This window comes from Vulpes lagopus, chromosome 8 (genome assembly GCF_018345385.1).
Source record: "Vulpes lagopus strain Blue_001 chromosome 8, ASM1834538v1, whole genome shotgun sequence".
Lineage (NCBI taxonomy): Eukaryota > Metazoa > Chordata > Mammalia > Carnivora > Canidae > Vulpes > Vulpes lagopus.
The window spans coordinates 106,020,920-106,044,108 of NC_054831.1; the positions used below are offsets into that span (position 1 = coordinate 106,020,920).

The window sequence follows — 23,189 nt, forward strand, 5'->3', positions numbered from 1 at the left end:
TCACGGATATTTTCTGAGATCGCGTTTCCTGCGTTGATGAGAGTAAACCCAATTGTGGCCCAGAAGTGATTTTTGTCAAAAACCTCTTTTCCAGCGTGTGGACAGCCCGGACGTTGACGCCCATGAACACGACGGCCGGGACAGTCTCGATTTGGGTATGTTCCAGATACGGCGTCCCCGTGTGCACGTCCTGGGTACAAACAGGACCCCAAGAAAAGAAATCTTTTTATTTTTATTTTCTTAATTTTATTTATTTATTCATGATAGACACAGAGAGAGAGAGAGAGAGAGAGAGAGAGGCAAGGCAGAGACACAGGCAGAGGGAGAAGCAGGCTCCATGCAGGGAGCCAGACGCAGGACTTGACCCCGGTCTCCAGGATCACGCCCCGGGCCAAAGGTGACGCTAAACCGCTGAGCCACCCGGGCTGCCTTTTTTTTTTTTTTTAATGTTATTTATTTATTCAAGAAAAGAAATCTTAAAATACAATCTTCCCTCCTGGGAACTTTGTCTAGTTTTTGAAACTGATGCAGAATGAAGTCTTGTCACGGCAGCAGTGTTAATACCTTGAGTTCAGGGGCTGAGTCTCCATGTATGATCCTTTAACCAAAAAAAAAAAACAAAAAAAAACAAAACAAAAAAAACCAAAAAACAAAAAAAAGGCAAAGCAATGGAGGCTGCTTCCGAGCAGTGGAACTCTGAGCCAGAGTCTGGCGTGGACTGTGTCCTGTGTTGGCTGCCTCATTCCTGGAGGTGGGCCCCGCCAGCACGGCTGAGGAAGGGGCTGAGGCCTCTGGCAACAGTATGTGGTGGGCCTGAGACTCCCGGCTCCCCCTGCCTGGCCTTGGAACCCTGGGCTTCCTGCCCATTTTGAGACCCAGCTGTGGTACCTTTGGAGCTGAGCCCATGCAGTCCTCCCCTGGCCTGGGGAAGGACCAGATGCTGTCGCTGGGTGCAGCCTCTGGGCACTAGGCGATCTCTTGGCAGAGGTGAAGGTAGTTTTTTCCTGGGACTGGACCTTCTCATCTGCCCACAAAGTCTAGTCGCAGCTCCCTAGGGCGTCTCCTCAGATCCCCGTGGCCACTCGCTAGTCCTAGAGGGTGAACGTGGGCCCCAGAGTTCCCCTTGGAGTTGGAGCCTGATGAGGCTCTCAGAGGCCGGAGGATGAACATAAACTCGCCCAGACCTCTGGGCTTGACTGGAAGGCACCTACGTACAAGCTTCCCAGTTGCCTTCCCTGAGTGAGGCCGAGGCTGCGCCCCCTGCAGAACGCACGTGAGTGGAGGGGAGCTGGGTGTCACTGAGTGAGCCGGTGCTGGAGCTCGTGGAGGTTCGGGCGGACGCAAAAGGGGGAGACCAGGACGATGCCTAAGGGTGAGTTTAACCGCGAGGGTGGGTGGGCCTGGGGGCCCAGAGGCGCGGGCGTCCCACTGGAGGCCAGCGGGGTGTTGTGGGCACGCACGGGCAGAGCAGGGACGGCAGTGGGGGAGTCGTGGAGAGAAAGCAGTGTGGCAGGAAGCACCCCCGCCGGCATCTGTTAGCTGTGCTGCTGGCAGCCTGGCTACAGGCAGGGATGTTTGCAGGAGGCCTGAAATCAGAACAGAAAGTAAGACCCTGCCAAGCAATGCACACACCTTTGATATTTCTGCTCTATAAGGTAAGGGTCATAATTCACCTCTAGGAGAGGAAGGGGAAGAGGAAGCAGAAATGAAAGCAAACATCTCCATCTACAGGACTGTCGCAGGCCATTAAACCCAGAGCACAGCCTGTTGCTCACGCATACAGGATGTCTCATCTGCAAATTGCATCGTGCTCCTAGGAATGTTAGCTTTGAAGAGTGTTTACCAAGACAAACTGCTGGTGGGGGAGGAGCATCGGCCGTTATGAGTATTAAATGGGGTCATTTTAATTTTCACCTTTAAAGACACCCTTCTCTAGCTGGCGTACTTGCTGGGTAAGAAGAGGATGGAGTAGCCTGACCTAATCAGTGTGTTTTGCCAGTAACGTCACTGGGTCTGAGGAGGATCGTACTAAATGATTTGAGACACCCTTGTAGGGCTTTTATCCCCAGTGAGTGATGAAAAGGGCCACGATCGTTCCTTGTGGTGATATTTGCTTTCTTGGTTTTTATTTTTTTAAAGATTTTATTTATTTATTTATTTATTTATTTATTTATTTATTTATTTATATTCATTCATTCATTCATTCATTCATGGATACATGGAAACACACAGAGAGAGGCAGAGACACAGGCAGAGGGAGAAGCAGGCTCCATGCAGGGAGCCCGATGCGGGATTTGGTCCCAGGACTCCAGGATCCCGCCCTGGGCTAAAGGCAGACGCTCAACCGCTGAGCCACCCAGGCGTCCCTGCTTCTTTCTTTGGATTAGACTTTTTTGGATTGGAAACAAAAAAAAAAAGGTACCCGACTTTATGCGGAGAAAGTGATAATAGGTCTTAAAAGGACCTTCTGGGCCAGGAAGCCGTGAGCGACAGTTGGGTGATAAGCCAGAGTCTGGGAATCGAAACGGCTTTTCCACAAGGCCACTTGCAAACTGTTGTGCCGTTTTATTTGCACTTACATTCTGCTCAGTCCCCAAGGATGTGCTGATAAACGTCAGCACGGTAGAGGTTTCTTTCTTGGCTGACTTGTATTATTTAAAATGATGTTAGTATGATGTTAGTTTAGCGTGTGCTCACAAGCTCCAGTGGTGCTGCTCCAGCAGCATGTGCTGCGACAATGGCCGTGTTTTGTATCTGGACTGTTCAAAATGGTAGCCAGTAGCCACCTGTGGCTACTGTGTGTGTGATGTGTGACAAGCGTGACTGAGGAGGTGACTTTTATTTAATTTATTGCCCTGGAGGTTCTCTTTGTATTGTTGGCCATCAAGGCATCAAAAACCACACTAGCCAGTGGTTCACATACTGAAAATGACCGTTGGTTGCAGAGATGTCTTGGGGGTGCTGGTGGGGTCATTGCTGGTACATTTATCCAAGCCAGTGCCTCCGAACCACCTCAGTGAGTTGTAGGAGGACATTCAGGGTGATGGGACATTCACCCCTGCTCTCTGTGGATGCTGCAAGTTCCTCCTGGGGGCGAGTATCAGTTGAAGTGCTGGGACTTTGTTCAAAGGGAAGACTATATGTCAGTTGAAGGCCTGGGGTCCAACTCTGGTGCTGAGTGAAGAGTGGAACTTCTCATTTTGGGGTTTCCTTCACATTATAGGCAGGTGGACTGGAGACTGAGAGCAGAGCATTCGGACGAAATGGATTTAGACCATAGATGAAGTGGGTCAGTAGAGAAATTTAAGGAGGAAGAAAGTCCATTTGCCCATTTGGTTCAAGTGTGCAGGGCAAAATATGATTAAGAATAGAAGCTCGGTAGCGGGGCCCCAGCAGATGCTGTGCCAAGGAGAAGGTGGTGGCATCAAGCCTAAGCAAGGGGACAGCGTGGGAATGTGGAGGAAGGGCGAGCTCCAGCGGCCTTCTTGGAATCCTACCCACAAAGGAAGGCGTGCAAACATGACTGCATCAGAAAGGTTGGAGATAGCTTGATTTGCTGCCGCCTTGCTAACTCTACTTCTATTTTTTTATTTTTTCTTAAAGTTTTTGTATGTTTTTTAAAGATTTATTAGACACGCAGAGAGAGAGGTAGAGACTCAGGCAGAGGGAGGAGCAGGCTCCATGCAGGAGCCCGATGCGGGACTCAATCCCAGGACCCCGGGGTCACGCCCTGGGCTGAAGGCGGCACTAAAGCGCTGCGCCACCCAGGCTGCCCTAACTCTATTTTTAAAAGGCTGAATTGGACGAAATAAAAGTGTGTGTCTGGTTAGCAATTACGATTTGCAGTTAAACGTTGAGTTTGTCCTGGAGGCCTGTGAAACAAGATGCCAGCGTTTCGGGCGAGTTACAGAAGTTCCTGGAAGGTGACGCCCCTGCTTCCTTAGCACGGGACACTCAGGAGTGTGAGTGGAGTTGGGTGCATCGGACCAGGTTCAGGGACGCTCAGAGCGACATGGGTTTTCCTGCCGTGATTTATCCAGCGTGTCCCGCATTGGACGGAAGACGGCTTGAGCCTGACCTCCGTGGAGCGTACGTGTGTGACTGGGTGGGTGGAAAAAATGAAGGCTTGGTGAACTCGGCGCGGTAAAACAAAGACAGCGTGACCGTGTTTCAGCATTCCTGGGAGACCGGGGAGGGAAGCGGGGACGCCCCCTCCATGGGGAGGCAGTGATGGGATGGGAACCGCGGCCTCTGCTAGGGGATCACAGCGCTTTCCAGCTCTGGGCCCAGGCTCGGCTGCAGCCCCGCTCCAGGTCTGGCTGGCCACCACGCCGGCCAAGATCCCGGATCGAATATTGTGCCACAGAAGAGTTCAGGAAAAAATAATCTTAAGTTGTGGCAGCAACACATGCTCACAGTAGAAAAAAACGGAATTTTAGACACTGCAGGAGGAAGAACACCCCAGTGGTTTGCCCACCCAGAGCAGCGGCTCCTAGACCTCGGTGTATTTCCTACCAGTGTTCTTACGGGGTGTCCATTTTTACATAGCTGTGATCACGTAAACAATAGAATTTTGTGTCCTTCTCTATTCATTTAACATCATATGCCGTAAGGAAGCTCTGTTTTAGTAGGTGGCTTAAAATGATTTTGTACGTTTTTCTATAAAAAATATGGGCTACTTTTCTAAGAAAAAAGGGAAAAATAGCTTAGATTTTTGCCAACAAGTCTTTATCAGAGAGAAGAAAACTTCTTTTTTTTTTTTTAAAGACTTTATTTATTTATTCATGAGAGACAGAGGCAGAGACACAGGCAGAGGGAGAAGCAGGCTCCATGCAGGGAGCCCAATACGGGACTCGATCCCAGGACCCTGGGGTCATGCCCTGAGCTGAAGGCAGGCCCTCAACTGCTGAGCCACCCGGGTGTCCCAGAAACTCTTCATTTTTATAATAGGTATTGTTCGATTTTAGAGTGATCTGATTTTCAGTATATGCTGAGGCTCAAATCCCAATTATTGTTCATTTATTTATTTATTTTTAAATTTTTATTTATTTATGATAGTCACACACACACAGAGAGAGAGAGAGAGAGAGAGGCAGAGACACAGGCAGAGGGAGAAGCAGGCTCCATGCACCGGGAGCCCGACGTGGGATTCGATCCTTGGTCTCCAGGATCACGCCCTGGGCCAAAGGCAGGCGCTAAACCGCTGTGCCACCCAGGGATCCCCCAATTATTGTTTAGTACCTTGGGTCACTTCATTGCTGTTCCTTTGGTTACCTGCATGTTACATGAGAAGAAGAGAATCTTTTAGTTAGTGGGTGTGGGGGCCTGGGAGGTGTGGGTACCAAGGAGCCAGAAGAACCAAAGGTGTGGAAAGACACCTGAGCTGATGCCCAAAAAAACCATCCAGACGAATCATGAAGAGAAGGTAGCAGAAATAGGAACAAGCAGTAGGAAGTGAAGTGTTTCAGATTGCTTAACCTGGACAGCACAGGTTCTCAAGACTACAGGAAAGGTCCAGAAGGTTGTCATTTTATTTATTTATTTATTTATTTATTTATTCATTCATTCATTCATTCATTCATTCTTGGAGTTCAATTTGCCAACATATAGCATAACCCTCAGTGCTCATCCCGCGAAGTGCCCCACTCAGTGCCCGTCACCCAGTCACTCTGTCCCCCCTCCCACCTCCTTTCCACCACTCCTTGTTCATTTCCCAGAGTTAGGTTGTCATTTCTTTACTACAAATCAGAGCTTATCAGTGGTTTGATTTTGAAATAAAGGGGCGAAGGCTAGGAATGGAGAAGTATCCCAAGTCCCTTGGGAATGCAGAGTTATCTGTAAAAGTGGACCCGTGGTTTTCCTTCTGTGGACTCCAGTGCAATTTTCTTACTGCACTCATTGGGATTTTTAAACCTTGTTTTCAATAGAAGAAATTACTGACTTATTCTTTCAGTGGAATCCCACTGAAGCTCAGTTTGGGTCTTTAACCGTGAACGTGATGCCTGTTCTATTTGTGGCATCATTGTTTGGAGGTATTCTTCTCGCGGAATGTGAGTAAAGCATTGTTCTTTAAGTCAGACAATCGGAATATTTATTGGCAGGATTCCATCCCATGAATTAAAGAATTTGGGGATTCTTAGGCCAATAGATACTATAAACTAGAATCCCTGGGATAAACTAAAGCCTTACTGGAGGTGTCTAGTGTCCTATTGCTTTTCTTTCTTTTTTTTTTTTTTTTAGACTTTATTCATAGAAACACAGAGAGAGAATGAGAGGCAGGAACACAGGCAGAGGGAGAAGCAGGCTCCATGCAGGGAGCCTGAGTGGGACTCGATCCAGGGTCTCCAGGATCACGCCCTGGGCTTCAGGCGGTGCTAAACCGCTGCGCCACCGGGGCTGCCCTCATATTGCTTTTCTGATTAAAAAAAAAAAGAAAAGAAAAAGAAAGAAAGAAAAACCCAGACACACAAAACACTGTATTAAACCGGAAGTCCCACATCTGTCTGATGGAGCTGCGAGTCTCGTGCTCGGCCTGTTATGAGCTCACAAATGTAAAAAAACAGCAAAATGAAAGTGAGTTAAGGTGAAGAGTTGCATAGGCACTCTGTTAACTACTGGTTCTAAACTCAGCCTGCATGTTGGCATGACCCTTGGACCTTCAGTGACACCGAGACCTGTGTCCATCCCCAGAGAAACCTAACCAGTCTGGAGTGTAGCCTGCACTTAGTTCTAAAAGTTCCCTAGGTGATTCTCAGGTGTGACCCAAGGTTGAGAACTATGACCTACTTCCTCGAGGGAGCTCTGACTTCCTGGGTTTTTCCATATTTCTGGAGTTGAGGAAATGTGGTTCTGCCTATATAGCAACACATGGCAAAAGCAGTTATCGGAAGCCAGTTGTATTGGGTTTTGCAGACTTTTAGTAAGTATCATCATCAACATTAGATCTACGGGAAATGTAAAAACCTTTGGGGGAAAAAACTACAAAAAAAAAATTCCCAAGTCCTTGAGCCTAAATGAGCTTAATTTAAAGATTAATCACTTTTAAATACTAAAGAGGAAGCCAATGATTGTCACTTGCTTGCAGAATCTTTGATCAGACTTCCAGGTGCACGGATGGGGATGAAGGGAGTTAGGTTCACACTGATGTCATCAGAGCTTTATAAGGATGCCTGATGTTTGGTGTTAGTACCCATGGTACAAGCCAAAGTGCCTTTTGCTTCCATTCGATGAACCAACTTAATTTCTGAAATGTAACCGAGGGAGGGGAAAAAATGGTAGGTAGTTTTTTTTCTCTGAATTTATTTTTTTTTTTAATTTTATTTTTTCATCATGGTAAGTGTACTCTTTAATTCTCATCCCCTATTTTGCTCATTCCTCCACCCACCTCCTCTCTGGTACCCAACAGTTCTCCGCAGTTAAGAGTCAGTTCCTTGGTTTCTCTCTTTTTTCCTTTGCTTGTTTGTTTCTTAGATTCCACATGTGAGTGAGATCAAATGGTATTTATCTCTTTCTGACTTACTTTGTTTAGGATTATACTCTCTAGATCCACCCTTGTTGTTGCAAATGGCAAAATTTCATTCTTTTTTATGGCCAAATATTCCAGTGTATGTGCAAACAATAGACACTTGAGCTGCTTCCATACTTTGGCTGTTACAGGTAATGCTACTGTAAACATCGAGGTACGCGTGTCCCTTTGAATTAGTATTTTTGTATTTAGGGGGTAAATACCCAGTAGTGTGATTGCTCAGCCGGTGTGTAGTTTGATTTTTAATTTTTTGAGGAACTGCCATACTTTTCCAGAGTGGCTGCACCAGGTTGCATTTCCACCAGCAGTGAACCAAGGGTTCCTTTTTCTCCACAACCTTGCCAACATTTGTTGTTTCTTATAATCTTGATTTTAGCCATTTTGGTGGGTGAGAGGTGAGAACTTATTGTAGTTTTGATTGGGATTTCCCTGATGCTGAGTGATATTGAGCATCTTTTCATATGTGTGTTGGCCGTATGGATGTCATCTTTGGAAAAATGTCTTTTCATGTCTTCTGTTCACTTTTCAATTGGGTTCTTTGTTTCTTGGGTATTAAGTTGTATCCATTCTTTATATTTTTTTGGACATTAACCCTTTATTGGATATATCATTTGCAAATGTCTTCTCTCATTCTATAAGTTGCTTTTTAGTTTTGTTGATGGCTTCCTTCACTAGTAGAAACTTTTTGTTTTGATATGGTCCCAATAGTTCGTTTTCATTTCCTTTGCCTCAAGAGACATATCTAGAAAAATGTTGCTACAGATGAGATTTATTGCCTGTGCTCTTTTCAAGGATTTTTATGGTTTCAGGTCTCATATTTAGGTCTTTAGTTCACTTTGAGTTTATTTTTTTGTGTGTGTATTGTGAGAGAAAGTGGTCCAGTTTCATTCTTTGCATGTAGCTGTCCAGTTTTCCCAACACTCTGTTAAAGAGACCGTCTTTTCCCCATGACACATGAATTCTCAATTTTCATTCTCCAAAATAAGATTCTCAACTCCAAATAAACTACCTTAGTAAATGAGTAAATCACGTAGGCTCCATCTCAAAAGATGCTCTTTTGATGTTTAACTCAAATTATTAGATTATAAAATGTAAAGAAAAATAAAAGATTAAGGAAATTAATTTTTAAAACATGAAACAGATGAAAAATAGGAAATGTATTCTGGAGATAGTATTTAAAGTATTTATCCGGAAAGTTAAGATTCCAGCCACAGATTTCTTCCCTTTTTTCTTGTGCTGAAATACTGGACTACACCAGTGTGTGCAGACATTTAATAAAGGAATTGCTCTCACAGAGGAGTCACTGGGCTCTGGGCTTGACTGCAGCATACTTATGTGAGTTTAGCCTTGCTCTATATTGAGTACCAGTGGTTAACCCCTTGGATGGGATTTCAGGGCAGTTGGAGCTTGTATTGCTTGGCATGAAAGCTAACAATTTATTGAGACAAGTTGCTTGAACTTCTGGAGTGGCTAATTGAGACATAGTTATGAAATACGGCCCCTTACTTCAGGCATGAGCAAGACGGCCAACAGAATTTATCCTTCTCAGTATGAGGGTCTATGGAAGGATGTGTATGAGCTAAAGTATAGAGGGGTGGTATAATCACAAATGGAACAGGAGATCCACTAGTAAATGTAGGTTTTTATAATAATTAAAATAACAGAGAATCACACCGTGAAGTTAAAGTTACATAGAATTTGAGTAGAAGACTTTGAGTCCATGCTCCTGAGATTTGTCTGCCAGTAAGCTTTCTGTGATCTAACGCCTACTGTCAGGTGCACATGGGAGCCTCTCTCTACGGTTGCCTCTTGGGAACCTATTAACTGCAAAGAGATGCCATTTGTTTATGAAAAGTTAACATTAGTTTCAGCATGTCATCTTTTTATGTCTAATTAGCTCTGTCAGAGCTATGCAGTAACTTCCCACAATAACTTAAGCAAAAGAAAGCGGGCTTTTGAGCATGATTTGAATTCTGCATACATGATTAAGTGATACAGTCTTAGCATGAATCCCACAAACACGTAGTGAATGTAGATTCTGTACTTTTTGCCTCATCTTTTAAAATTTTTCTAAATTTGTTTTTAGAACAGATTTCAGATTTACAGAAAAGTCATTAAGATAGTACAGAGACTTCTCGCATATCCCTCCCCCCATTAACATATAGTACAGTACATTTGTTCAAATCAGTTAACCAGTATTGATACATTAATGACCAAAGTCCATACTTTATTTAGATCTCCTTACATCTATCTAATTTCCTTTTTGTGTCCCAGGATCCTCTCCAGGATACTATATTATATTTAGTTATCCTGGTTCTTTAGGCTCCTCTTGGCTGTAAGAGTTTCTCAGAATTTGCTTGTTTTTAATTATCTTGACAGTTTTAGGACTACTGGTCAGATATTTTGTAGAATGTCCCTTAATTGGTATTTTTCTGATATTTTTCTCATCCTTAAATTGGGTTCATGGGTTTGGGGAGGAAGATCACAGAGGTAAAATGCCATTTTCATCATATCAATGACATATGCTTATCAACATTATTTAAAACTATTAATGATGACCTTGATTACGTGGCAGTGGCAATGACAAGGTTTGGGTTTCTTCACTGTAAAATTATTCTTCCCCACTACTCTTTGCACACTATACTCTTCAGAAGGAAGTCATGATGGCATGTCAGCTGTATACTTTCTTGTGGGCAAATAACTGGGAATTCTTCTATATGGGGGACTTATACTCCCCTGTCTATTCAGTCATTTATGTCAGTATGCATTCATGGGTATTTGACACTTTGCATAATAATTTAGGACTGCTTTATTTGTCGTTCAGAAGTGGTCCAGCTTTTGCAATGAGGAATTCTTGCAGTTGGCTTCCTTGTCGTTTATACACATTCCCGTCACTGTGAGGTTGTGTGTGTGTGTGTGTACGTGCGTGTGCTGTTTTTTTTTAAGAGGGGTGAACATGTTCTTTATGACTGTATAATGGTGGATGCATGGCACTGCATTTGTCAAGACTCAGGGAACTTTATGGCACACAAGTAAACTTCAATGTGTGCAAATAAAAAATGAAGTTGGAGGAGCCTATGATGGAGGCAAAATGTGACAAAACAATCTTAACTACTAAAAATGTATGAAATACAATCTTGTAAGGGATGAGAAGGTTTCAGACCTCAGTAACTTTGGATATTGGTCAAGTAGAATGAAGGCCAAAGAAACTGTACATAGGCACTGTCCTCTAGGTGATAAAGTTGTTTCTCACAGGAATACAGGTTAGCAGTTCTTACACCAGTGTGACAGTGCACTGGAAATGAACAATTAAGCAAATGGATTATAGGTAGTGTTGTCATGTTGGGGTGGAAGTTGGTAAATAACTAAGGGAAGGCGGCTAGAGTGATCTGTGTGCTGATGATTTGGAGTTGGCCACGTTAGGACATACTCATGGTCAGTTAATGTAGATATGCATGGTTGCATGTAGAAGTGTTTGTAGATAAATGTATATAAATACGTCAGGGCACACATGGACGTGTTTCCTCACTCTCTTTGTTGAGAGGGCCTGGAAATCACACTCTCGGAGCATTTACAAGATGAGCCATCCTTTACTTATTAAAACTAGGGTTATCCATTACATTTTGTGGGAGTTTTAGCTTCAGAACTGTGGAATTGATAGATGTGAATTTCTGTTAAGACTGTTTAAGTTTTTGCTCATTATATGTCTGCTAGTTAACGCGTCTAATTGATCATATAAAAGCCCGTAGAACAGTAAGTCGAACTTCGAATGTAAAAATTAATCTAAAAAATTAAGTCAATAAATAAGTTTGTGGCATGTGGGAAACTTTTTGGGGAAGGTTTGGGAAAACTGGAATTGGAACATTATCAGAAAAAACCTGAAGTGTAGATCTTGCTCTCCCCAAGGGCTGGGGCTCTTCCCACCCTGAGCAATCTCTTTCTCCTGAGGCTATGACAAGAAACTTGACCGTCTCTCCACGCTTGCTCTTTCCAGCCCCATGGCTCACATCCTTTCTTTCCCCACTTTGCTATCCACTATTCAACGTTGCCTCTCCATGATAGAGTCAAAAATTCCTATAATTCATTGTTCAGAAAAATGTAGCCAGTGTGTCCTACTTCTCTTAAGTGATGCCAAGGATTTCAAGGTTTAAAACAAAAACAGATCAACCAAGAGTCTTTTTTTTTTTTAAGAGTATCATTTGAATAAAAACTGATATTTGTAGCAATACTAACCACTGGTGGAAGCCTTGGCAATATAAAACTTGAAAATGTAGCTTTGTTCAGAAATCAACTTTCCTGTCCTTAGTGTTTTGGATATTTTTATAGTACATGTGGATATGTCATAACGCAAGTAATGTCATCTTGATGGACTTGTAGGGTATATCTTCTAGGGTGATACAAGAACCTCTGAAAGTGCATGCAGGTTTTTTTTTAATTGAAATTGATAAATCAAGGTAAATAAGGGTAGATAAGAAATAAAAAGTTTCTTATGTTAAAGTCAGGTGGCGTTATGAAATGGTGGCATCCTAGAATTCCAGTAGTGGTCGCCCATGTCCTCAATCCATGTCTGTTTTATGTGAAATCAATTTCATGGGCTCTGTTTTAAAAAGAGAGAGAATGGGGAAGTGGGGAGAATACGAATAATTCAAACCTCGGGATGGCTGTACTCACTGTGTCCCTAGTGGCTGTGACAGCAGAGATGTGAACGTGCGGTCCCCCTGTGCTTCTCAGAGTGAGCGCATCTTCAGCACATGGATTTGAGCTAAGCATTTAAAAATCCATATTTTCTGTTTACCGTGGCCCCTCAGTAAAAGCCAAGCATTTCGCTTGGTGCGTAACAAAAGTCACAGGGTTCTCCAGGAAAGACGTGCTGCTTGTGTTGAACTTCAGGAGATGATACGGTGCCTTCTAGGAATTTTGAGGAAGATCCTGACAGTCTCTGATTTTAGCCTAAGGCTACGCTATTGCCATCGTGCTAGCGGAAGTGAACCAGCAGAGGCTTGTTGTTCTGGCATTAGGAGTCTTACCTCCTCTTGTCTGTTCTTTTCAATGACTTTTTCCAAGAATGGTGTCCAGCAGTGTTCGAAATCGTGGTCTCTGGTTGTCACACAATGGAGCGGAGAAGCAAAACAAGTCTTCCTCCTCTTTCAGTCTTGGTGTGATTGTCTTGGAACTTCTGTGCACATTTGCATGTCTCAGGTTTCAGAAAATCAAGCCTTTACTCCTGGGGTAAACATAAGGATATTTCAGTGTCTATAATATACAAGAGAATACAGTGAAAGGGAAACTTAATATTTAAGCTGAAACTTAATGAAAACTTAAATGAAAAAAAAAAACTTATATGAAGTTCTTTACTGTTACGACTTCATTTGATCCTTACAACTCTTTGTAGTGTGGATGAGACAACTGAGGATCGGAAAGTACAAGTGACTTAGGGTCACTAAGTAAATAAGTGACAGAGCCGCTCTCCAAGCCCGGATGGTATATGGCTCCAAACCCCACAGTTCTCCTTTTTAGCTTGTAGCTCCTTAAAAATACGAGTATGACATAGCTCTTGTACTCAAGGCATTTTTGGGTCTCACTGGAGAATAAGAAAACTGTACAAATACTTTAATTCAAATCAAAATATAAATACTCTTCTAAGGAAGATGAATTTCACCAAGATTGAAAGGTGGGTGACATGTTGTGATGACATGAGGAGGATCAAGGGAAGCTTCCCTTTCACATGGTTCTTCCCCACAGCTGAAACCTCCAGGCAACAGCACCTGCCCTGGGTGATTGTAACCGTACAAAGGTAATTTTCTAAGGATTTTCTAATTAAAAGAGGCACAGGCAGCCCGGGTGGCTCAGCGGTTTAGCGCCGCCTTCAGTCCAGGGCCTGATCCTGGAGACCCGGGATCGAGTCCCATGTTGGGCTCCCCGCATGGAGCCTGCTTCTCCCTCTGCCTGTGTCTCTGCCTCTCTCTCTCTGTCATGAATAAATAAAATCTTAAAGTATAAAAGAGGCACAGTAAGACTGATGAAATTATTCACACTCTTGTATTGTAATAGTTGCATGATATCTGATGAGAAAGTGGCCTTGGGATATATCCTTGAATTCTGCTAACTGCAGTTGGAATCAGCCAGGGAAAGCAAAGGAATCAATCCATTGACTATGAATGAAACGTAAACACCATCTTGAATTAATTTAAATGCAATCAGATATCATATTGGTACAACAGGGAAAAAAAAGTTAATTACTCTAGAAAACAAGGAGGGTAAGTGACCCACATTTGGGAGAAATTCTTTGGTAAGCAAGAAAATGAGCTGTCCTAAAAATAGAGGTGTGCAAACAGTATTTTCTACTTCACTTTATGTGTTAAATGAATGATATATAGACAGTCAGTGGCAATCCTATCATTCTTTAAAAATGTTAGTAAATCAAATTAGAAAATCTTATTGAGCTTCTCACATGTACTTTTTTGTTGTCAGAATAATACTCCTGTCGATAATCAGTTTATAGATAATTGGTCAACGGGACCTGTGCTTTGGGGAGGACTAGATGAATATGAATCTCCTTGGCACCCCAAGTACTAGAAATGTGTTTCAGAAGGATTTTTTTTCGTGTTTCTCTTGGGATTGTCCTGCCTTTCTTCTGATCTATCAGTCATCACGGTCAAGAGAGGAGCAGCTCTGGTAGTTTGTTGACCTGGGATTTATCCTCATTAAGTGGCTCTAAAACTTAACCATGTGTGAAAAACGAGAAAGATAATGTTATCTCCTGATCCAACACTTCCATTGCAGCGTGATGATTGTCTAAACAGTTGGAGTTTCCCTTTCTTTGGTCTACAGACCTCGCAGAGGCAGCCAGGAGTCCATGGATCTAGGTACACCCCGGTATTGCTTGGAGCCTTGGACGACAGTGGGCTTTGTCCCCTCACAACTACTGCTCTTTTATCTTTTCAGATAAAGATACTATTGTGATGAATAAAACACAAATATATTTTTAAACCCTTGACACAAAGCTACAGGAACTCCTATGAGCCGTGTATTTTCTGTAGTGTAAAGAATAGAGCCAGTGGTAGAGGACATAGCCATTGTGTGGTCGCCGGTGCTGCGGGGCGTAGCCTGCAGAGTTGTCAAATCACTGTGTGCACCTGAGACTGATATCACATTGTGTGTCACCCATACTTTTTTTAAAAAAATAAATTGGTTTTTTTATTTTTTTAAAGATTTATTTATTCATCTATTTATTCATGAGAGACACAGAGAGAGAGAGAGAGAGGCAGAGACACAGGCAGAGGGAGAAGCAGGCTCCTGCAGGGAGCCCAATACGGGCCTCGATCCCGGGACTCCAGGATCCCGCCCTGGGCCGAAGGCAGGCGCTAAACCCCTGAGCCACCCAGGGATCCCGTGTCACCCATACTTGAGTCAAAAAAATTCCTTTAAATACATATTTTTAATCAGCCTATTAAATAACATCTACAGGTGACATGTAAAGAAGCTTTTACATCCACACTGCTAAGAGTAGTGTAATCATTAATTCATTCATCACATGCCTGCAGTGTCCCTGGTACTTTTCTAAGCTGTAAAACTAGAATGAATGGAAACACTTCAAGATTTTATTGTATTTTATTTTATATTAAAGGTCCACGTGCACCAAAACTGTCTTACTTGATGTAAGGACCGAGAATATTTTTTTAAAAAGATTTTATTTTATTATTTGAGGGAGAGAGAGAGGCAGAGACCCAGGCAGATGGAAAAGCAGGCTCCCTGTGGGGAGCCTGACGCGGGACTCGATCCCGGGACCCTGGGGTCAGGGCCCGGGCCGAGGAGGACGCCGCACCAACCGAGCCTCCAGGTGCCCCCGGTAGAGGCAGGTCAGGTGAGGCGCCACCGCCTCAGACCCTCAGGCCTCCCCGTTATTCCTGCTCTTGGTTTCCCGGGCGTCGAGGCATCACAGGAGGCAGCCCGTGTTGCTCGGGCCTTCGTGGGGCAGGTGGCCGGCGCTCACTGGGTGGGGCCTGGGCCAGGGCGGCTTCCCGGCCAGGAGCCCACAGTCCGGGGTACTGAGGGGCAGCTCTCCAGGTGCCCAGGGCCCTGTGTCAGCGCCGGGCCCGGGACAGTGGAGCCGACGACCTGACTGTGCGAAGCGGAGGTGGGTGACTCCTCACGAGGGGAGAGCAAGGGGTGCGGAGTGTGGCCTTGCTGAGCTCTGGACCCAGCCTCCTAGAGGCCGCCCCACTGCCCGTGGCGCGGGACAGACCGCTCTGGAAGAGTCCGTGCCCCGGGCGGCCCGAGTTCCCCAGCTGCCCCGCACATGGGCCTCCACCCACCGGCGACACCGGCTCTGGAGCCAAACAAGTGCCTGCAAGGAGGCTTGTCTTGCATGGTGGGCGCTCCCTCGGAGCTCAGGCCCTGTCTTCACTTCCATCTCCGGCCAGGGAAGAGGGGGGTTAATGATTCATTGGCTCCGGTGACCTTCTGGATAACTGGGCTGCGGTGCCCCGCCCCCGCCCCCCCCCCCCAGGTTGGCCTGGTGTTGCAGCTCCTTCCCAGGCTCCGCCCTGGCTTCTTGGAGGAAGCCTGGCCTCCCCGGCCTCCCTGGCCCCTCCAGCTTCCCCAGCCCCTCCAGCCCCTCCAGCCTACCCAGCTCCTCTGGCCCCTCCTGCCTCCCTGGCCTCCCCGGCCTCCCCGGCTCCTCTGGCCCCTCCAGGCTCCTTGGCCACCCCAGCCTCCCCAGCCCCCCCAGTCCCTCTGGCTTCCCTGGCCCACGCCGGAGCCTCCCCGCAGCCCTTGCCCTCGCCCTGGGAGACTGGCCCCTGCCGGGGACGCCCGGAGCGTCCCGAGTGTCCTGGCGCGTCCACTGATTTCGGCGCCAGAGACATGGACTCGGACTCAGACTCCCCTTTGAACTACTCGTGGCCGTCCTTCCCCAAGATGAAGACGCGCCGGAGGGCGGCCAAGCCAGGTAGACCCCGCAGCCTCCCCTCCGGCCCCCGGGGCCTTGCTCTCCTGCCCCTTGTCCTCCCGCCTTTCCGCCGGCTCCCGGATGAGGTGCAGGTCCCTGCATGTTTCTGTGCAGCTCCCCGATCGGACTCGGACTCGGCGTGAGCTCCTCGGTAGAAGCCGGGGGTGGGGCGGGGGTGGCTCGGGAGAAGGATGGCCGTGGTGCAGCTCCACTCCAGCAGGCAGCTTGGCTTCACCCTGATGGGGAGTCCCACTGACCCGTGGAGCTGGGTGCTCACACCACCCCCATCTCTGCTGCGTTTGGGTTCCCACCCGGGTGTGAATTTTTTAAGAAAAGATTCTTTATGTAAGAAGGTTGTTCCACTTTATACTATTGATTTTATAGTTGCTCCAAGGAAGGGATTTTGAGGAAGTGATTTAGACAAGAAAGCCTGTGCATATCTCCAGGGGATCTAGTCACACATTAAAAAGTTTATTAGTAATTACCACGTATGCAAAAGGCTTTGCTGCCAGAGGAAAAACGCGTTTACGTGCAGCAGGATTAATAATGCAGGGCGCTTATACCAGCTTTTCCTCCTTACAACTCATTCCTGCCACCCAGGCTTTAGAAATGAAAAGACAGGGACCCCTGGGGGGCTCAGCGGTTGAGCGTCTGCCTTGGGTTCAGGGCGTGACCCCAGGGTCCCGGGATCGAGTCCCGCGTCAGGCTCCCTGCATGCAGCCTGCTTCTCCCTCTGCCTGGGTCTCTGCCTCTCTCTCTCTGCCTCTCAGGAATAAATAAATAAAAATCTTAAAAAGAAGAGAAAAGACAAATCGGTGCTAGGCTACAGCGGAGGTGTCCTCGCTGCGCCATCCTCAGCCGGCCTTGGCAGGCGGGGTTGTTGCCATCTGAGGTTTACCGACAAGAGGGCCTGTAACCCACCTGCCCCTTACCATGTGTAGGGAGTTATGTGGTTGTTTTTTAATTCAATGATAAAATAACATTTTCATGAGCTTGAAGGCAGAAGGGATGTTTAAGACTGTATTTATTTATTCCTGAGACCCAGAGAGAGGCAGAGACCCAGGCAGAGGGAGAAGCAGGCTCCATGCGGGGACCCCGACGTGGGACTCGATCCCGGGGTCACGCCCTGAGCCAAAGGCTGACGCTCGACTGCTGAGCCCCCAGGGCCCCAGAAGGGATGGATGTCTGTGAAAGTGGAGCTCTGTATCCGCTGGAACAGAATGACCCACTGAGTCACTGCCACTGAGCAAAATGGCGGATGGCAGTTATCAACGTACCTGGTTTGCTTTAAGTGTGTGCATGTGCGTGTGTGCGTGTACTTGCTCTTTGGCTAAAATCAACCCCCCCCCCCGGAATAAGACTGGTTAACCCCCCAGGGCTGGTGGAAAGCCTCAAGCTCAACAGAGTCACCCCGCTGCTCCGCTGCGTCCTTGACACTCTCTTCCTGGGGACTTCAACACGTCGCCCAACATTGCACTTCTCTGTGGTCGTGTTTTAGAGCTTTGCTCCTTCTCCGCGGGGAGGGGCCGTGACAGCTGTAGCTTTCCATTAAACGGTTCAGGGGGAAAGGCTTTACCCAGGAGGGAGCGCATGCACACGCATGGAAACGCAAGCCCGGACACACGCAGAAAATGGAATCCGAGTGTTAATGGTCGGTACTTCTCGGGAAGGATCATGCGTTGGGGTTCCTTGTGCCATTCTTCTGTCTTTCCTGGAAATTTGAAATTATTTCCAAATAATTAAAAAAAATCCCAAATTCTGAAAGTGGGGAGATGACACCATGTCATCGATTCTTTGGAATGAATATTTTTCCCGCCCTGGGAGGACTGCTTGAGGGCTGGTTGCCATTCTCTAATACCGTCCTTTTTTTCTTTTTCTTTCTTTCTTTTTTTTTTTTTTTTCCCTAAGACTGTCTTTGCGCTTGTTGTAACTCATTTCAGTTCGGGGAATGATCTTCATGTGTTTTTGCGCGTGGCCCACCGACCGGATGCCCATGTAGTTGGGGGCCTGCGTAGCCTAAACGACCTGGAGAGAGATGTGGGATTAATGATTACAAGACCCGTGGAGGAGCTTGAGAGCCCAGTGGCGTTGGAGGGAGAGAATTAATCACGCTCCCCTTTGAAATCTGAAATTGGAGCACAGCCAGTGTGAGCTGCAGCAGAGAGTCATGACATAGCTATGCTTAAATCAAACTCCCTTCAAGTGAAAGCAGGTACTTGGGATTTGAAAATAATTAACTGCTTGCAGCAAATAAATGACCAGTGGGAATAACGTTGGTTAGCAGCTAGGAGCCGTCCGTGTCCCCTGTCTGCTTTTGTCGTTAGATGATCATGGCCTAGTTTGGTCCCACCACACTATTGGGTAGCCAGAGTCCCAGAACCACAGGCCTTGGGGAGGACCTGGTCCCCCCGCCTCATTTTACAGATGAGTGTGATAGGTCCGGAGAGGGTTATTCATGGGTTCAACAGGCATTTCCAGAAGGGCACGCATTGTCACCCGGGGTGCGGCGAAGCGGGGAAGCAGACATGTCCTGCCCCTGCTTGTAGGGTTGTTAGTCCTGAGAATGGATCCCATGTCTCCCAGGGTCCAGCTACGCCACCTCGGTGTCGGGGGAAGAAACCCCAAGAAACCGGATTATTTTTAGCCCGGTGGCTTGTTAGTGCCAGGACGGTGGTTTTCGCTCTCTTACAGGATATGATCCCATGATTTCTGTCAGTCTTTAAAACCATGGTGGCCTGTATTTCTTGCTCATCCTTCTAGTTGCACCGACACATCATTCTTACAAGGTAAGTTCTGGTCACTTGGAGGGAACATCAGGAAGGAATTTTCTGCCATATTAGGTGAACTTCACCTATTTTGTTGGAAATATTCATTTATTCGCTGTAATAATGCTTTCTCTGTCCCAATCCCCCTTGTTTAGGATTCAGTCTCTTAACACTCCATCCTGTCCTTATTATCACTGCTCTTTGATGGATACACGTGGCTAATTTGGTTAGAGACCTGCAGAGCTAGAGTTGGATAAAAGGGAAACCTAGATTAGTAGAAACCTACCAATACGCACACCAGCTACAAAGTGAATCTAGTGCTTGCTTATCCTCGTGCTGTCAGATGGAAGAGAAGAGAGTTAACTCGGAAGCAGGGCCTTTGGAAGTGACCGTGTCTTAGAAGGGAATGTGATCTGTGAGGAAGGTGAAAGCATTTAAAACCAAGATGCCCCAGAGATCTCCTGGGGCTCTCGAAGTTGCCCCTTGTCGTTCCATGGGCAGCCTCAGGACGGGCTGTCTCAGGAACCCTGTGGTTAATGATTGGGGTGGGCTGTGGGCTGGAACCCATGACCGTTCTGCTTCAGAGACTCCAGGAATGTCTGGACTTTTGTTTTGTTGGTTTCAGTAGGAGATTGAACCAAGAAAATGAATGTTTATAAATCAAAGATTAAAAAAATGCAGGGATTGGACCTTACCTAAGTTAACCGTGATTAGTCTTTAATCTTTAAAATGCGTTCTTTGATATAAATCCTCAGGACCCAGGGCCTTTCACCCACTTAGGTGACTTGTGCGCCTGTCGTCTGCTCCAGCTCATGTCTGTGCCTCTCTAACCCTCTCCCTCCAGGTGCTGGTGCACAACTAGCCTGTGGTTGACCAAGGAGGCTGGGCCTCACGGAAAGCTTCATGACCTCGGAGGGCGTAGGTAGCTCTACATCTCATGTAGCCATAGTCACCATACGATTCATGTGCTGCTTTATGAATCGTCACAGCCACTGTTGACTAAGCCTTGGTAGGCACTTTGCATATAGGAGGTCTGGTTCTCAAAGTAACTCTCTAGGATAAGTAATACCTCTGTCCTGCAAGCAAGGCACCTGAAGCTTCGTGAGTTGTTTTTTTCTTTTTAATTTTTTTGATTTTTTAATTCATGACAGACATACAGAGAGAGGCAGAGACACAGGCAGAGGGAGCAGCAGGCTCCAGGCGGGGAGCCCGATGGAGGACTCAATCCCGGGACCCCAGGGTTATGCGCTGAGCCCAAGGCAGATGCTCCACCGCTGAGCACCCCCCCTGCCCACCCCCCGCCACCCCAGGCGTCCCAGCTTAGCTTTAACACGATTCCTATGGCTGTGCTGGGACACTCAGGGAAGAGTAACCCCATTGGAACAAGGAAGGAGAATGAATAGATGAGTGACATGCAAATAAGATGAAAGATCCATATGATGGAAAGATGCGGCGGCCCCTCCGCATGTCAGCAGTGGATTCGAGGCCCAGCGCGGGGAAACGAGGGGTCCGACATAAAGGCCGATCCCCGAGGGGCCAGCCCTACACCCAGGACGCGGTTGAGGGGTCCCGCTCTGCCGGTGGCCGTGCCCACCCAGGTCGAGGGCAGAGCTGGGGAGCCTCAGCGCAGCCACCTGTGTGCCTTGTGGCTCCTGGCGTGAGAAGAGGTGCAGGCCAAGGCTGCAGGAGGGAGCGGTGGAGCTGTCACTGTCTGGAGGCTTGCCCGGGAGCGGGAGAGGCGGCGGGATGGCAGACGAGGGGGAGCTCTCTAGGTCGGGAAGCTCCCAGCTGTGTCCCCCAAAGATGAAGCTGGCAGGCTGGAGCTGCGAGGAGTGGTGGCCCTGCCCAGGGGCGGGCGTGAGGGCCCAGGTACCTTCTGGAGGTGGCCGCGGTTCTCAGTGGCCAGTGACTCCTACCTCGGGGCCTTCTCCCTCCCGCGCTTCCCCCTCTGCCTTTCGTGGGGCCCCGTTGGCCGCACACATCGGCTTCCACGTGCGTGTGTCCAGTTCCAGGTTCCCCCAAAGGAAGCTGGCCACTGCGGGGGGAATAAGGCACCGCAAGAATCCCTACTGGGGAAGAGCGACGTCACCCCAAGGTGACGTGAGCTGCTGAGCGTAGGCTCACCACGAGGACCGTGTTCGCGGGGGGAGCAGGGCAGTTTGATTTCCAGCTCTGCCTCGGGCCTTCCTGGGCCAGCAAAGGGAAGGAGGCAGGTCAGGAGCCCCTCACCAAGCGACACGCTGCCTGCCCCTTGGGCTCCCTTTTGTTCAGCGCGTTCGTGGCCAAGTGTTTGAAATGGTTTTTTTTTGGTGGGAGTGGGGGATGAGGAGCTTGGATTCCTTACAAGCAGAAGGAAGGCATTATTCCAGTTTGTGACCCGATGGGCAGGGGTTCTGCACCCCCTCTCCAGTTCGGGACAAGACCTAGTGATGGTTTGTTGAGATATGTGAAGGCGGAACGTGCTGAGTCCCATAGGAGGGGTCAGGAGAGATGAGCGTGGAAGGCCAAGGTGGAGAGGCCTGTAGGATTCAACGGGGACCTGTATGGCCCATGGAGGTGGGGGTTAATAAGAAGATGGTCCCCCCAAGCGAACGAGTGGAGCAGGATGTACATAGCGTGTGTCAGGGTGTCAGGAGGATCCCAGGCTCCTGCACCATTGACTCCTGGTGTTGGGGGAATGGAGGGACGTGCCCGGTGCTCGGGGGCCAATGACCACCATCTGTCCACTGCCCGACTCTATTTTGAGGGTCCTGGCCGCTGCTCCGGCCAAGGTCCCAGGGTGCTGCCTCCCTGCGGGGCAACCGTGCCTTCCCAGGTACCAGCGGCAGGGCATCCTGCTCACGGTAGCCCTCCTGGGCCCATCAAGGCCTGCCCGGGGCCCATCAGACTGGAGTTTTGAGGGACGCACCTCCCCTGGGAGCAGCACCTGGAGGCGGGGGGAAGCCGTTCGCTGGGCACAGGCGGCCATGCCCAGGGAGAGACACCTGCGTGACACGGTCCTGCTAGGTTCCAGACCCTCGTTCTGTCCCCTGAGTTCCCGGTGCTGACCAGGGCCTCCCCGTCAAGCCTCAGGCTTAAAGTCCTGCGGTTCTGTGACACGGCCTCACGTGAAGAGTAAATCTTTTCTCTCCCCCTTTTATTTTTATTTTAGCAAATTCAGGTGCATATTGTTCCTACTTCTGACTAGGAATCTCCGACTTGTCCTGTGAGATGCAGCTTGGAGGGTTTGTTTTCTGCAAGACTACCCTGAATGCCCCGAGTTCATCATTCTTTTTCTCAAAATATTTTTAAACGTTTTTTTTGTTTTACTATCATACGTGTCTCCTAAGCCCCCATCCCCTCCCCCTCCTGCCCTATGGAAACCCTCAGTTTGTTCTCTATAGTCAGGAGTCTTGATTTATCACTCTCTTTTTTTTTTTTTTCTGTTCCTCTGCTCATCTGTTTTGTTTCTTAAATTCCACATATGGATGAGATCATACAGTAGTTGTCTTGCTCTGGCTGATTTTGCTGGGGATTGTACCCTCTCCATCCATGTTGTTGCACGTGACAACATTTCATTTATTTTACGGCTGAGTGACATTCCATTGTTTGTATCTACTGCATCTTCTTTATCTGTTCGTCAATCATCGGACACTCGGGCTGCTCCCACAGTTTGTCTCGTGAGAATCCTGCTGCAGTAAACAGATGTGCACCTGACTTCATCCTTCTGGCTTGTGCACGTCTTTATAAGAGCCACCTCACTAGTGCATCACAGCTAATAGTGAATGTCTCGCCCCAAGACCCTGAACTCTCTGAACATAGAGCGGAGATGCCCTGTTTTCACACCTCTACTGCCTGGATCACAGGAAGCAGGCAGCAAATATTGTGAGCGTATCTTGCTACAAATTTACTCACACACTGCACTCAGATGCTTCTCATTTTGTCTTTCTTTCTCTGTTTTGTCCGTAAG

General features: G+C 47.4%; 1 protein-coding gene across 14 annotated transcripts in view; it reads left to right on the forward strand.

Annotated features, from left to right (window-relative positions):
• Window positions 1-23,189, forward strand: part of ARHGEF28 (Rho guanine nucleotide exchange factor 28) — a 297,631-nt gene that overhangs the window by 161,646 nt on the left and 112,796 nt on the right. For 8 of the 14 annotated variants that reach the window (XM_041765582.1, XM_041765596.1, XM_041765581.1 and 5 more), the window contains one exon: window positions 95-155. In XM_041765582.1, coding sequence (XP_041621516.1) covers window positions 95-155 — 61 coding nt within the window. Of the gene's footprint in view, window positions 1-94; window positions 156-16,124; window positions 16,476-18,638; window positions 18,688-18,766; window positions 19,262-20,128; window positions 20,163-23,189 lie in introns of those variants that run through there. The other 6 variants (XM_041765589.1, XM_041765592.1, XM_041765590.1 and 3 more) reach the window with 6 other exon arrangements.